Genomic DNA, 15,388 nt, shown 5'->3' on the forward strand with positions numbered 1-15,388 from the left:
TCAGCTAGGCTGTTAAAAGTTCTAAGTCTATGAGATAATAAACCTCACAAAGGAGTATAAGTTAATATCCATTCCTGTGCTAGTTTTGCGTAGTTTTTTTTTTCTTTTTTTGAGATGGAGTTTCACTCTTGTTGCTCAGGCAGGAGTGCAATGGCACAATGTCGGCTCACTGCTACCTCTGCCTCCTGGTTTCAAGTGATTTTCCTGGCTCAGCCTCCCGAGTAGCTGGGACTACAGGCATGCGCCACCACGCCCAGCTAATTTTTGTATTTTTAGTAGAGATGGGGTTTCTTCATGTTGGTCAAGCTGGTCTCGAACTCCCGACCTCAGGTGATCCACCCTTCTCGGCCTCCCAAAGTGCTGGGATTACAGGTGTGACCCACCGCACCTGGCCTTGGGCAGTTTTAATAATCATAGAGGGATTTTTAAATATTAAACAAACTAGCAGCATCATTCAGTTTCACAGAAGGCAGCATAGTATGGTGAAAAGAGCACGAGCAGTAAGATCAGAGCTGAGTTCTCCTTTACTAGTTGGATGATACTGGCAAGTTACAATGCCTACATCTCAGATTTCTCATCTGAAGAATGGAGATAAGCACCCCTGTCCAAACCCACTCTGCTAAGAACATAATGCTGAAATGTTCTACAAACACCATGTTATGGTAAGAGTATGCAAGTTTAATGCTTGAACATGAAATGTAAATGCTTTGAATTGGATGACATGAGTCTTGGCAAGGAAAAGCTTTTCCATTCCTCTAAGCTATAAAATAAAAATTACATCGTCATAGTGGAGAAGAGAACTCATTACAAATCATTCAGTCTTCCCTTATCCATAGGATTCCTGACAAATTCTAGGTGATATTTTGGATAACAAAGATTATTATCTAAATATTATTACTACTTATTGCCAGTACATTCCTCAGTGAAATATGCACATACATGCACAGATGCGAGCATGCACACACGTACAAAATATCACTTTTTATTACCTCTCTTCACCTTGAAAACTGATGGAGAAATATTAAGTGACAAAGCACCACTGATATTGATTCCACCTGTTGGGAATCTCTCTACGAACTTCTCTCACTCTGGATCATATTGTCCTGTGTGTCTGTGTGTGTGTGCATGCGTGTGTGCGTGTGTGTGTGTGTATGTGTGTGAGTGAGAGAGCCGGCTGGGCATGGTAGCTCATGCCTGTAATCTCAGCACTTTGGGAGGCCAAGGCAGGCAGATCACCTGAGTTCAGGAGTTCAAGACCAGCCTGGCCAACATGGTGAAACCCCGTCTCTACTAAAAATACAAAAATTAGTGGGGCATGGTGGTGCATGCCTGTAATTCCAGCTACTCGGTAGGTTGAGGCAGGAGAATCACTTAAACCTGGGAGGCGGAGGTTGCAGTGAGCCGAGATCGCGCCATTTGCACTCCAGCCTGGGCAAAAATAGTGAAACTCCATAATAATAATAATAAAAAAGAGCCTACTAGTAAGTTAAGTGTGGAATATAAAATTTAATAGAAATGTACAGTTACCTTTACCATTTTTGTCAAGTTGCTTTGTGAAATTTTTATTTCAGCACTAATCAAATAAAACTGGTAGGATAGCTTTTTTCTCATTGCCAAGTGATACATTCAAATCGGGGTACAGAATCTTTTGTATAAGGTTTAAATTAACAGGTTCTCTATATTACAGAGGCAGTGAACTACTACTAGATAGTTAACACATTATCTACTTTTTCTTCCAAATATACCTACACTAGTAGTGACATGAAAATGCTCAGCAGGTGTCAGAACCAGTAATATTCACTTTATATGCACCACTTCTTGTATACATGTACAGACATGTATTTATACACATCAGACTTCCAAATGGTGTGTGCCTGTGGTCCCCGCTACTCAGGAGGCTGAGGTGCAAGGATTGCTTGGGCCTGGGAGGTCGAGGCTGTAGTGAGCCATGATCACACCACTGCACTCCAGTGTGGGTGACAGAGTGAGACCTGTCCCCTCCCCCAAAAAAGAATTTACTCTACCTTTACTGTATACCCATTTTGAGTATTTTAGAGATACAAACTTAGTTATAAAAATAACAAAATACATATATCTATATAGCATTTATGTGCCAAGCATATTTCTAAGCACATAAACTAATTAATTCTTCATAATAATTTTATGAGGTAGATGCACAATTATTACATTTTGACAGGTATGAAAACAGAGATACATAAAGTAACTTGGACAAAGTCACTCAACTAACAGGTTGCAGAATTGGGATTTGAATCCAGGCAGTTCAGAATGACTAATCATTCTGAACTATAAGTTACCATGTATCCCAAAATGGAATTTTATTGTATATTTGTATTTCAGTATATTCCCTGGGAATATCAAAATTCTAACAAGGCCCAACAGCCACCTCTATGACGCCTCCAGGACCATATAATGATTAATTTTTTAAGACAAATATGAAGAGGACAAAGGTAAAACTTGATTTGTCACACATAGGTTCTTAACCCTAGTACAGAACTGTATGGTATGTGGACTGAAGCTGGTGGCCTACCCTCAAAGCCCAAAGTGTTTTTACACTAGTCTAAAACCAATTGAATGAACCTCCCTCCCACAACAAGCTGTGGGAGGGATGAGAGGCTCAAATTGTATTCCTAAGAAGAGGCAAAAGAGAAAGAAAAATAAGGAACAGTTCCTAACTTTAGGAAGCTAGCCTGGCACTCACAGCTAGGCCAGGCTATTCTCCTATTGGACACAAACTATTTCATAGAATACCAACCATAGGGTAACTCTGGGACTATGATAAAATGAGACAAAGCAAAACCACTTAATTTTGTCTAAGCAGAGACAAAAACAAGGTCACTGTGCCACCCACGACATACAAACACCTCCCCCACCCTGCCCAGGCTATCCTTGTTCTAGTCTCCCCTCCCTATGGATAAGATTTATTGAACTACCAATCATAAAATTGCCCACATTTTCTGTCAGCATCGGATCTAGAGTAAACCTTATTTTCCTTGGACCCACCACCAAATCTTACAACCCAGTGTTTTTTCTAACACCCACTTACTGATACATTCCATGGTTCCCTGAAGCATGTTCTCTCTCACTGCAGTGAAGAATAAACCCAACTTCTTCACCTATAGGTATATCTTTGCCTTTGGCTGGAGGCCATTGACATGAGAGTTAGAGCAAATGGGTCTGGCTTGCCCTCAGAGCAAACCCAGAAGCATCTTTACTATTCTGTCTAATGAAGGTAAGAGAAAGGTATAGGAGAAACTGCAAAATGTCCGAGCCTCCTCTGTGAAATACCAGGAGTGATACACCCATGTCCCTGACTTTTTAATGCGCAGCAACAGTAGACACAATTAAAAGGGGCCCAATCTCTGTGTGTGACAGGGGACTGCGGAGAGTCAATAATTTCACAGACGTCAAGATTAATGGTGTTGAAAAGTGTTAAAATAAGTCTCTACTTACCAGGCATACATAGAAAGTATCTCCTTATTTAGATTTCCTTATAATAGTAAGTTGTCTGTTTCCCCATATCCTGTCAACTATTGCAACCACAGGGAAAAGCAGGGAACATCTACCCCGTCTTTGGGAGAAAGATTTAACATTAGAGGAGAGTCCTGTCCAGACAGGAAAAGGAAAGAAAAAGCTCATAATTTCTTCCTCAGTTGATTGTAGAGAGGTATGAAACAGAAATATGAAAAGTTGGCACTGCTATAAACTTACCTGTCTGGGTCAAGATCTGAAGGAGGAGGCATGTTTAATAGTGGAAGAATAAGTCACAGACAGAACTTCTGCTCCACTTTTGGTTTATATTTGTGCAAGATCACATCCATCCAACCACCTGGGATGGAAGAGTGGATAGGCAGCAATAAAGAGACAGAGTTAGCATTTCCTAGTCACTCTCAGTTCCCACGTGGCATGGAGGGGACCAAGAAGTTCTCTCTTGTACTAGAGGTATGAATGTGACCTTTTCAGAGTCTGCCAAAGGGAGAAGCACAGCCTCTGTTTCCACATGCAAGAAAGGCAAAGTCAGCTCTGGGACAAGGGTCTGATCAACCACATCCCATTTTCCTGAATCAGGGCACTGCACTCCAAGCCCAGCCACAATTAGTAATGCAATCCCATATATATCCAGATGACACTGTGGAAGGGTAGGTAAGAAATATGAAATACAAACTAACACACAGGAACCTGTTATTTCAAAAGGGTACTTAAATTATTAAATAGCACTGAGATTACTGGATTGATTAGAATTGAGAATTTTGTTTCCCTGCAACCTTGTGTAGTGAAGGTAGGCTTGAGATTATGAACAGATCAATTATAAACACTAAGAAAGTTATACTTTCTTTGCACATTTTAGTATAGTCTTAGTAAAGCTGCATGCGTGTATAAACATATAGAAATATAATTGTAGAAAATAAATCAAAACATTAACAGTGCTTATTTTGGGGTAGGTGGGTGGTATATGGATTTTGTGTTTAATTAATGAATTTTTTCAGTATTGCCCAAATGTCCCCCAATGAACATATTACTTTTATAACAAGAAATACATTAATTTTTAAACATGAGACACTCTGAAATTTTTATTCATTTTATTTTGCAGTGAAAGAACACGAAATATCTTTTCAAAATGGTAAAGTGATCACTTTCAATGAATGATGTAATAGGAAAAGAGAATTAAACACTGTAATTATGGCTTACACAATTACACAGAACAATATGTGCAAACTTTTGAAAATACTGTGACTAACACTTCACTGACAAACAATAACCTCAATATAACTAAGTTTCATTATTTATCACAGTTACATAAAATACAAGAGCCTATGAACAAGCTGTTATTAACAATAAATGTAGTTTTGCCTGAAATTCTTATCTATATGCAGGCCTCTTAAGCATCCAAGTTTTAAATTCTACTGCATTGTTATTGCAAAATGAAGCAGGCACAACAAAATTAAATCCACTAGCTAAAGGACTAAGTAAACAAAAATAGAAAAAGAAAAACAACAACAGCAAAAACCCTTGGGTTGTTTCCCAAGATTTTTTTTCCAAACAAATATTGATCTCACTTAGCATTTCTGATCATTTCATAGCCACAGATTAATAGCTACATGACAAAAAGACTTCAGAAGGATTAAGCTACACAACACTATACTAGTGTTTTAAATCATTTACCACAGTGTACATTTCTTGAAAACATTCTACTACTAAAACTCAAGGTCAAATTAATTAGTTTTTGAACTTTTCTTATATTTTTGAAACATATGTTTTAACTAACACTACAAGAAAAATACAGAACACAAGGCTTCTTATACCTTCAGTAACTATATCTAGGGCAGTTAATTTCAGGGCCATGTATACTCTGCTCTAACGATCAATGTCTTCTACTAATGCCTCAAGGTTTTTGCAACAAGCTTTAACTTCCTCAATTGCAGCCATCCAATTATCATAAATAATTTTGTCATAAATTGCATCATTAACTTCTCTAACTACCCCCTCCTGCTGAGATTCCAGTGCATCACCTGAGAAAAATAATACTGATCTTGGAATTATGTAAGTACGTAAATTGTGACCAAGTAAAAAATCATCATTTCCATCCCTTCCATTTGAGGTGATTCCATGAGGAGAGAAAAAATTGAAAAATGAATCCTTGGGAAAATCTTCAGTTACAGTTCGGATTGTTCCCCAGATCCGATGTTTCTGTTTCTTCTTGATGGTTTTCAAAGTGACATTCTTTCCTTCATTCCAATCTATCTCACAGCCTGTGGAATACTCAATCGCAGTTCCCCTATAGGGATGGGGATCATAATATGCTAGCTTTGACTTCAGCACATAGGTCTTTGTCAACAACTCATTTTTGAAATATTCATTGGGTTTGAAGTGAAATTCTAGTGTGAAACTGAGGGGCTCGCCAGGATCTGAAAGCTTAACTTTAATATCTGTCAGGAGCTTCAGAATAGGCTCATCATATTTCTTAATCAAAGGAGTGAGTGTATCAACGTTTTTTAAAACAGTCAGCCAAAAATCAGGAATTCCCTTAGGATCCTCCTCTTCTTTATTCTCTTCTCCAGTAGCCTCAATGTCCTCCTCCTCCTCCTCCTCCTCCTCCTCTTCCACAGCATAATCATAATAATAGTCCTCATAACCATCGTCCTCATCCACATATTCATGTACCATACCCTCCTCATTACCATACATCTCTTCATGACACATTTCCTCATCATCACAGTCCTCAGAGTCTGATTTATATTCACATTCCTCTTCTGTAGGTTCATAGATTGCATTGATGATCTGACGTCTTTTTTCCAGTAAGGGTTGGTACATTTCAGCAAACTTTCTTTCAATGTCATGAAATTCCCTCAGGAATTTGGATTCTAAATTGGTCGCTCTAGTTTGAAGCTTTTTAAGGGCTAACACACGGTACTTAACTTTCACAGGTAGACTTTCAACAAAGTCTGTATCTAAAACATAACCGATAAGTCCTTTTGGACGGTCTGCCTCTGAGTCCTCATCAGTATCGCCACCTTTTTTCCCATCTTCCCCGGACCCAGCAGCAGTATCTTCACCGTTTTCCCCTTCTTCCCCAAGCCCAGCGGCGGCTTCTTCACCGCACTTCCCATCGTCTCCAAGCCCAGCAGCGGCATCTTCACCGCGCTCCAGATGTTCCCCGAGCCCTTCCACCATTATCTGATTACCAGCCTCTTCTTGACTGGATTCTGACAGCTCCTTGTGGTTCTCTGACTCGGCCATTTTTCAAAGGACCGTACACGCCTAAGGTGGCTACCACAGAGATCGGGAGACCAAACCTCCGCAGGAAAAGACTCACCGAAATATCAGAAGCGGCGGTGGTCGGACCTAGCAGTGGCGTCCGGACTGAGGGAACGACGATCCAGGCTGCTCGGGGATAAAAGATGGTGCTGAGGCTTTGAGAACCGGACTGAAGCAGTGGCGGCCTGGGCTGGGTGCAGAGGGCGGCGACGGCTGCGTTGACCGATCCTGCAGGAGAGAGCCGGAGACTGCAGAGAGCTGCAGTGGGCAGACCTCCTCCGCAAGCAGCTACTGCTGCAAGAAAAAAACGGTGCCGCAGTATGATTACGCAGCTATCACTTGCCTAAAATTTCTAGGTGCAAATAGATTGCTGCGTCACCTCCTTCCCTCCCACAACTATGCTCTAATCTCATTTGCTGCAATGTAGTGACTGACAAACCCAGAGCCAGTAAATTATTAGATCTATCAAGTTTTCAACTCTGCTCACCTTCCCAGGCTCTCTAACATGGCTGATTCATCCACCTCCTCCTCGTCCTCTAGCCCATCTCCCGCAGAGTTTTCTGGAATCCCATTGCGTTCATTAGTTCATTCATTCCAACTTTTAACAGATATTATACTTTTATGCTTTCCAGAGAGCTCAGAGAAAACGTAACTAAAATGTCGAACAATGAGAGAGGACAAGGCACCCACCCATCCTAAATCAATCTCTTTGATTTTAGATCGGGGACCTGGGGAGGGGAGAGGTGGATGGTGGAAGAGCTGATAAACAAACGCTTCAAAGATTAAAAACACCAGGAATTAGCACTGATGGTCTTTAGGTGGCGTGTCAGTTATTTAAATATTCTATATTATGTTTGTCGGTATTTTTCACAAGCTATATGATTTTAGGTTGAAAAATTCTCGAAACATTTCCTGTGAGGGGAGGAGGAGGAAGTCCGATGGCAGTGGGGGCGAATGAGGGCCTGTGATGAAAAACTAGTATGGTGTATACAACTATGTGACAAGTAAACATACCAGACAATTAACCACAATTAACCAGTTGCCTGGCTTATAAATAACCCCAGTCCCAATACTGACTTTCTGCTTCTCCTTCTTAATGCTGGCTTTAACAGCCATTAGAAATATACATATATACAAAAGCCAAAATGGAAAGTTATATTTATTCTTAGAAATCATAACATTTGCTTGATGCTTTTGAGTTAATTGGAAATAATCTAAATCTCAGCATTAAAGAAATGGTTAAACTATTTGATAATGTATTTATAGGATGGAAAGCTTTGCAGTAATTAAAATTTCCTCTCTATAGTAATCATTGGAGAGGTTTATTTTGTTCATATTTCTAACTTGGATCATTTATTAATTGAACAATTTTTTAAAATTTTAAGTGACTATTATTTTCCAGATTTAAAGAATTTGTTACTATCACAGATATTAAAACTGTTTACATATTGTTGTATTTATTTCTAAATTCTGTCAGTTTATAGATAAATTTTTCCTTTAAGTGAAAATGCCAGATACAAAAGAACAAATATTGTATGATTCTACTTTAATTAGGTATCTAGAGCAGTCAAATTCACAGAGACAGAAAGTAGAAACATGGTTTTCAGAGGCTTGGGGTAGGGAGGAAAGGAAGTTATTGTTCAATGTGTATGGAGTTTCAGTTCAAAAAAAGAAAATATTCTGGAGATGTATGGTGATGATGGTTCACAGCACTGTGATTGTTCTTAATGCTCCTGAAATGTAGATTTAAAAATAGGTAAAATGGTAAATATTATGTTATGTATATTTTATCATAATATAAAGTGTAGAGAAAAATATTTTAAAGACCATATTCAATATAGTACTGGAAGTCCTACCCAGAGCAATTTTGCAAGAGAAAAAAATAAAGGACATACATATTGGAAAGGAAATTGTTAATTTATATCCTTGTTCAAAGAAGACATGATCTTATATTTAGAAAAACCTAAAGACTCCACAAAAAAACTGTTAGAACTAACAAATTAAGTAAGTTTGCATGAAGCAAAATCAACACACATAAATTAGTAGCATTTCTGTACACCAGCAGCAGACAATTTGAAAAAATCAAGAAAACAATCCCATTTACAATAGCTACAAGAAAATAATACATCTAGGAATAAATTTAACCAAAGAAGTGAAAGATCTACGCAATAAAAACTATAAAAACACTAATGAAAGAGATGAAGAGAACCCCAAAATGGAAAGATATCCTATGCTTATGGATTAGAAGAATCAATATTGTTAAAATGTTTATACTACCCAAAGAAATCTACATATTCAATGCAATCTCTATCAAAATACCAATGACATTCTTCACAGAAACAGAAAACAATATCCTAAAACTTTTATGAAACTACAAAAGATGCCAAATAGCCAAAATGATCCTGAGCAAAAAGGACAAAGCTGGAGGCATCACACTGCCTGATGACAAAATGTACTACAAAGCTGCATGGTACTGTCATAAATACAGACGCAAAAAACCAATGGAACAGAATAGAGAACCCAGAAATAAACCCACACATTTACAGCCAACTCATTTGCAACAGAGTCACCAAAAACATACATTAGGGAAATGACAGACTCTTCAATAAATGATGCTGGGAAAGCTGGATATTTGTATGAGAAAGAATAAAACTGGACCCCTATCTCTCACCATATACAGAAATCAAATAAAAATGAACTAAAGACTTAAATGTAAGACCTGAAACTATGAAACTACTAGACAAAACTGGGAAGATGCTTTAGGACATTGGTCTGAGCAAATATTTTCTTTTTAAGCCCTCGAAAGCACAGGCAACAAAAGCAAAAGTAGACAAATGGGAACACGTTAAGCTAAAAAGCTTCTGCACAGCAAAGAAAATAATAGGGTAAAGAGACAGCTTACAGAATGGGAAAAATATTTTCAAAATATCCATCTGACAAGGGATTAATAACCAGAATATATAAGAAACTCAAACAACTCAATGAAAAAAACTCAAATAATTTGATTAAAAAATAGTAAAAAATATGAATACAAATTTCTGAAAAGAAGATACATGAATGAATGGCCAGGGTATATTAAAAATGATGCTCAATATTTCCAGTCATCAGGGAAATGCAAATCAAAACCACAATGAGATATAATCTCATCCCAATTAAAATAACTATTATCAAAAAATAAATAACAAATGCTGGCAAGGATGCAAAGAAAAGGAAACTCATATACACTGTTGAAGGGAATGTAAATTAGTACAGCCACTATGGAAAACAGTATGAACATTTCTCAAAAAGCTTAAAATAGAACTACCATATGGTCCAGCAATCCCGCTGCTGCTTACATGTCCAAAAGAAAGAAAATCTGTATATTGAAAAGATCTCTGCGTTCTCATGTGTATTGCAGCACTATTAACAAGACCCAAGATATGGAATCAACCCATGTCCATCAATAAAAGAAAAGATAAAGAAAGTATGACATATACACGCAAAGGAATATTATTCAGCTATAAAAGGAATGAAATTCTGTCATTTGCAACAACATGGATGGAATGGCAGAACATTATGTTAAGTGAAATAAGCCAGGCACAGTAAGATGAATATCACATGTTCTCACTAATATGTGGGAACTAAAAAACTCATCTCATGCATATAGCAAGTAGAATAATGATTATCAGGCTGGGATGGGTAGAGTGGAGGGAAATGTTAGTTAATGGGTACCAAAATACTGTTAGATAGAAGGAATTAGTTCTAGTGTTCAACAGCACAGTAGGGTGACTATAGTTCATAATAATTTATTATATATTTCAATATTGCTATAAAAGAAGATTTTGAATGTTCCCAACACAAAGAAATGATAAATACTTATTATTTGTCAGGTGATGGATGTCCTAATTACCCTGATTTGATCAATACACATTTTGTGCATGTATCAAAATATTACATGTATCCCATAGATATTTACAATTATTATGAATCAACAACATTTTTTTAAAAAAAGAAATTCGGGCCAGTGCAGTGGCTCACATCCATGATTCCAGCACTATGGGGGGCCAATGTGAGAGGGTCACTTGAGCCCAGGAGTTTGAAGTCAGCCTGGGAAACATAGTGAGACTCCCGTCTATGCAAAAAAATAAAAAATAAAAAATAGCCAGGCATGTTGGTACACACCTGTGGTCCCAGCTACTGGGGAGACTTAGGTAGGAAGATTGTTTGAGCCCAGGATGCCAAGACTGCAGTGAGCCGTGATTGTGCCACTGCACTCCAGCCTGAGTGACAGTGAGACCTGTCTCAAAAAAATAAAAAGGTTCTATCAGTATATGCTTGGTAAAAAATAGATGTTCAATACACTTTTAGCAAATGAGTAAATAAATTTTAAAAATCCAAAACTAACAAGCAAAAATGTAAATAATATCTTAAGTAAAATGAGACCTAAGAAAAATGGGTGAAATATATATATGCAAAACACATATATAGATGCAAAACAAATAAATGATTAACATATAAAGAAAATTATCAATGGCTAAAATTAAAATGTCTAACAATTCCAAATTTTGGCAAAGATGTAGAGCAATTTGGACTCTTAGATATTACTAATGGGAGTGTAAACTGGTATAAAAACTTTAAAAATTGTTTGGCATTATCTACTAAATCTAAACACATGCCTCTCCTAGGATTCAGCAATGACCTACTTATGTAAATACACAAAAAGGCTTGTACAATAAAGTTCATGTCAGTTTTATTTGTTTTTAAAATAGTTCTACTTGGGCTTATTTTGTGTATCATGTAATGCACCCTTTTCAAGTGTGTGAATGAATGATTTTTAAAATTATATTTACCAATTGGAGGCAGAGCAAGATGGCTAAATAGAACTCTCCAGCAATCAATCCCCCTATGGGAACATTAAACTGAACAACTTTCCACGCATAAAATACCTTTATAAGAAGTAAAAAATCAAATGAGATATCAGAGTTTCTGGTTTTAGCATAATAAAAAGAAAAGATGCATTGAAGAGGGAAAGAAGAACAGTCTTGTGTTGCTTACACCCCCATCCCAATCCCAGGCAGTGCAGCCCAGAGAGAGAATCTGTACACTCTAGGGAGGGAGTGCAAAGTGAGTGTGGGACTTTGCATTGGAACTCAGTGCTGCCCTATCTCGTAGTGTCATGGTGGAACACAACACCAGACAAATTTCCACAGGTTCTTCTGGATAGAGCATTTAGACCAGTCCTGAGCCAGAGATGAATCTACTGCCCTAGTGGGAGGAATTAAAGTCCTGGCCCACTTTATGACTGGCTAACTACAGTGGCCTTGGGCCTCAAATAAATTTCAGTGGCAACCAGGTAACTAGTGACTGAGATCCTTGGGCAAGTCTAAGTGTGGTTCTGCAACTGGTCTTAGAGGCTGTAGACTTGGGATGTGACCCAGCATGACACAAGCTGTGGCAACCAAGGGAGTGCCTGCATCACCCCTCTCCCAACTCCAGACAAGTAATGACAATAGTAAGTCTTTACTTATCAATAATAACATTAAACACTGAAATTTAAAATTTTTCAAATAAAAAACATAGTTTCTGAATGGATAACAATCCAGACTGAACTGTATGCTGCCTGCAAGAAACTCATTTTACTTAATCTATAAAGACAAACATAGACTTAAAGTGAAGGGATAGAAAAAGATATTTTATGCAAATATAAACCATAAAAGAGCAAGAATAGCTATATTTATATCAGATAAAACAGATTTTAAGTCAAAAACTGTAAAAAGAGAAAAAAGTTCATTATATTATATAATGATAAAGAGGTCAATTCAGCAAGAGGATATAACAATTGTAAACATATATGTGACAAATATTGTAGCACCCAAACATATAAGCAAATATTAATATATCTAAAGGGAGAGATATATTGCAATATGATAATAGCAGGACACTTCAACACCTCAGTTTCAATAATGGACCTAACACCTAGACAGATAATCAACAAACATTGGACTTAATCTGCACTATAGACCAAATTAATGTAATAGATATTTACAGAATATTGCATCCAATAGCTGCAGAATTCACATTCTTTGTAACCGCACATGAAACAACCTTCAGGATGTACCATAAGTTAGGCCACAAAACCAGTCCCATCAAATTTTTCAAAAGTCCAAATGATATCAAGTATATTTTTCTGATCACAAGGAAATAAAACTAGAAATCAATAACAAGTGGAGCTTTGGAAACTATACAAATACATGGAAATTAAACAACATGCTCCTGAATGACCAATAGGTCAATAAAGAAATTAAGAAGAAAATTTTAAAATTTCTTGATGCAAATGACCATGGAAATGCAACACACCAAAACCTATGGAATACAATTAAAGCCATACTAGGAGATAGCCTAATAATGCATCTTAAAGAACTAGAAAAGCAAGAACAAACCAAACTCAAAATTTGTAGGAAAAAAATAATAAAGATGAGAGCAGAAATGAATAAAACTGAGACTAAATTAAATTTACCAAGTTGTACAATTAAAACCATGAATCAGTTTTAGAACACTTTCATCATCTTGATATTATCTTTCATGAATAATTACTGTTACACTTCTTACTTATGCTATAGGTACCACTAATTCACTTTTTGTCTTATAGTTTTGCCTTTGTGGGTATTTCTTATAAATAAAATTATACAACATGTTATCTTTTTTTTCACTGACTAATCTGGGGCTCTTTTTCATCTTTACTTTTTTTAAAAATTCTTTAAGTTCTATGGTACATGTGCAGAACATGCAGATTTTTTACATAGGTATACATGTGCCATGTTGGTTTGCTGGACCCATCAACTTGCCATTCACATTAGGTATTTCTCCTAATGCTATGCCTCCCCCAGCCCCCCACCCCCTGACAGGCCCCAAGGTGTGATGTTCCCTGCCCTGTGTCCATGTGTTCTCATTGTTCAACCCCCACCTATAAGTGAGAACATGCAGTGTTTGGTTTTCTGTCCTTGTGATAGTTTGCTGAGAATGATGATTTCCACCTGCATCCTTGTCCCTGCAAAAGACATGAACTTGTCCTTTTTTATGGCTGCATAGTATTCCATGGTGTATATGTGCCACAATTTCTTAATCCAGTCTATCATTGATGGATATTTGTGTTGGTTCCAAGACCTTGCTATTGGGAATAGTGCCACAATAAACATACATGTGCATGTTTCTCTATAGTAGCATGATTTATAAAACTTTGGGTATATACCCAGTAATGGGATCACTGGGTCAAATGGTATTTCTAGTTACATATCATTGAGGAATTGTCACACTGTCTTCTAATTTACACTTCCACCAACAGTGTAAAAGCATTCCTATTTCTCCACATCCTCTCCAGCATCTATTGTTTCCTGACTTTTTAATGATCGCCATTCTAACTGGTGTGAGATGGTATCTCATTGTGGTTTTGATTTGCATTTCTCTGATGGCCAGTGATGATGAGCATTTTTTCATATGCCTGTTGGCTGCATAAATGTCTTCTTTTGAGAAATGTCTGTTTATATCCTTTGACCACTTTTTGATAGGGTTGTTTGTTTTTTCTTGTAAATTTGTTTGAGTTCTTTGTAGATTCTGGATATTAGCCCTTTGTCAGATGGGTAGACTGCAAAAATTTTCTCCCATTCTCTCGGTTGCCTGTTCACTCTGATGGTAGTTTCTTTTGCTGTGCAGAAGCTTTTTAGTTTAATTAGATCCCATTTGTGGATTTTGGCTTTTGTTGCCATTGCTTTTGGTGTTTTAGTCATCAAGTCCTTGCCCATGCCTATGTCCTGAATGGTATTTCCTGGGTTTTCTTCTAGGGTTTTTATGGTTTTAGGTCTTAACATTTAAATGTTTAATCCATCTTGAGTTAATTTTTGTATAAGGAGTAAGGAAGGGATCCAGTTTCAGCTTTCTACATATGGCTAGCTGGTTTTCCCAGCACCATTTATTAAATAGGGAATTCTTTCCCCATTGCTTGTTTTTGTTATTTTTGTCAAAGATCAGATGGTTGTAGATGTGGGATGTTATTTTTGAGGCTTCTGTTCTGTTCGATTGGTCTATATATCTGTTTTGGTACCAGTACCATGCAGTTTTGGTTACTGTAGCCTTGTAGTATAGTTTGAAGTCAGGTAGCAGGATGCCTCCAGCTTTGTTCTTTTTGCTTAGGATTGTCTTCGCTCTGCAGGCTCTTTGTTTTGGTTCCATATGAACTTTAAATGTGCTATACGCTCCAATTAAAAGACACAGACTGGCAAATTGGATAAAGAGTCAAGATGCATTGGTGTGCTGTATTCAGGAGACCCATCTCACGTGCAGAGACACACATAGGCTCAAAATAAAGGGATGGAGGAAGATCTACCAAGCAAATGGAAAGCAAAAAAAAGCAGGGGTGGCAATCCTAGTCTCTGATAAAACAGACTTTAAACCAACAAAGATCAAAAGAGACAAAGAAGGCCATTACACAGTGGTAAAGGGATCAATTCAACAAGAAGAGCTAACTAGGTTCCTGGCCCACGCCATCGGGTCTGAGCTGCGCCGACCGCTCTGAGGGTTCGTGGCCCACCGCTCCTTCATGGTTCCCGCTGCCACTGTCCACGCTTAGCGCTGTAGAAAA

General features: G+C 37.5%; 1 protein-coding gene across 1 annotated transcript; it reads right to left on the reverse strand.

Annotated features, from left to right (window-relative positions):
* Positions 1-4,581: 4,581 nt before the first annotated feature.
* On the reverse strand, positions 4,582-7,174 carry NAP1L2 (nucleosome assembly protein 1 like 2). The gene has a single exon (XM_001141012.7). It carries the CDS (start codon positions 6,754-6,756, stop codon positions 5,374-5,376), a length of 1,383 nt encoding a protein of 460 aa, XP_001141012.2. The 5' UTR covers positions 6,757-7,174; the 3' UTR covers positions 4,582-5,373.
* Positions 7,175-15,388: the final 8,214 nt, after the last annotated feature.

Source organism: Pan troglodytes, chromosome X, assembly GCF_028858775.2.
Source record: "Pan troglodytes isolate AG18354 chromosome X, NHGRI_mPanTro3-v2.0_pri, whole genome shotgun sequence".
NCBI lineage: Eukaryota > Metazoa > Chordata > Mammalia > Primates > Hominidae > Pan > Pan troglodytes.

Coding starts and splice junctions, on each gene's coding strand:
- NAP1L2 (XM_001141012.7), bottom strand. CDS start 6,756: ATGGCCGAGTCAGAGAACCACAAGGAGCTGTCAGAATCCAGTCAAGAA.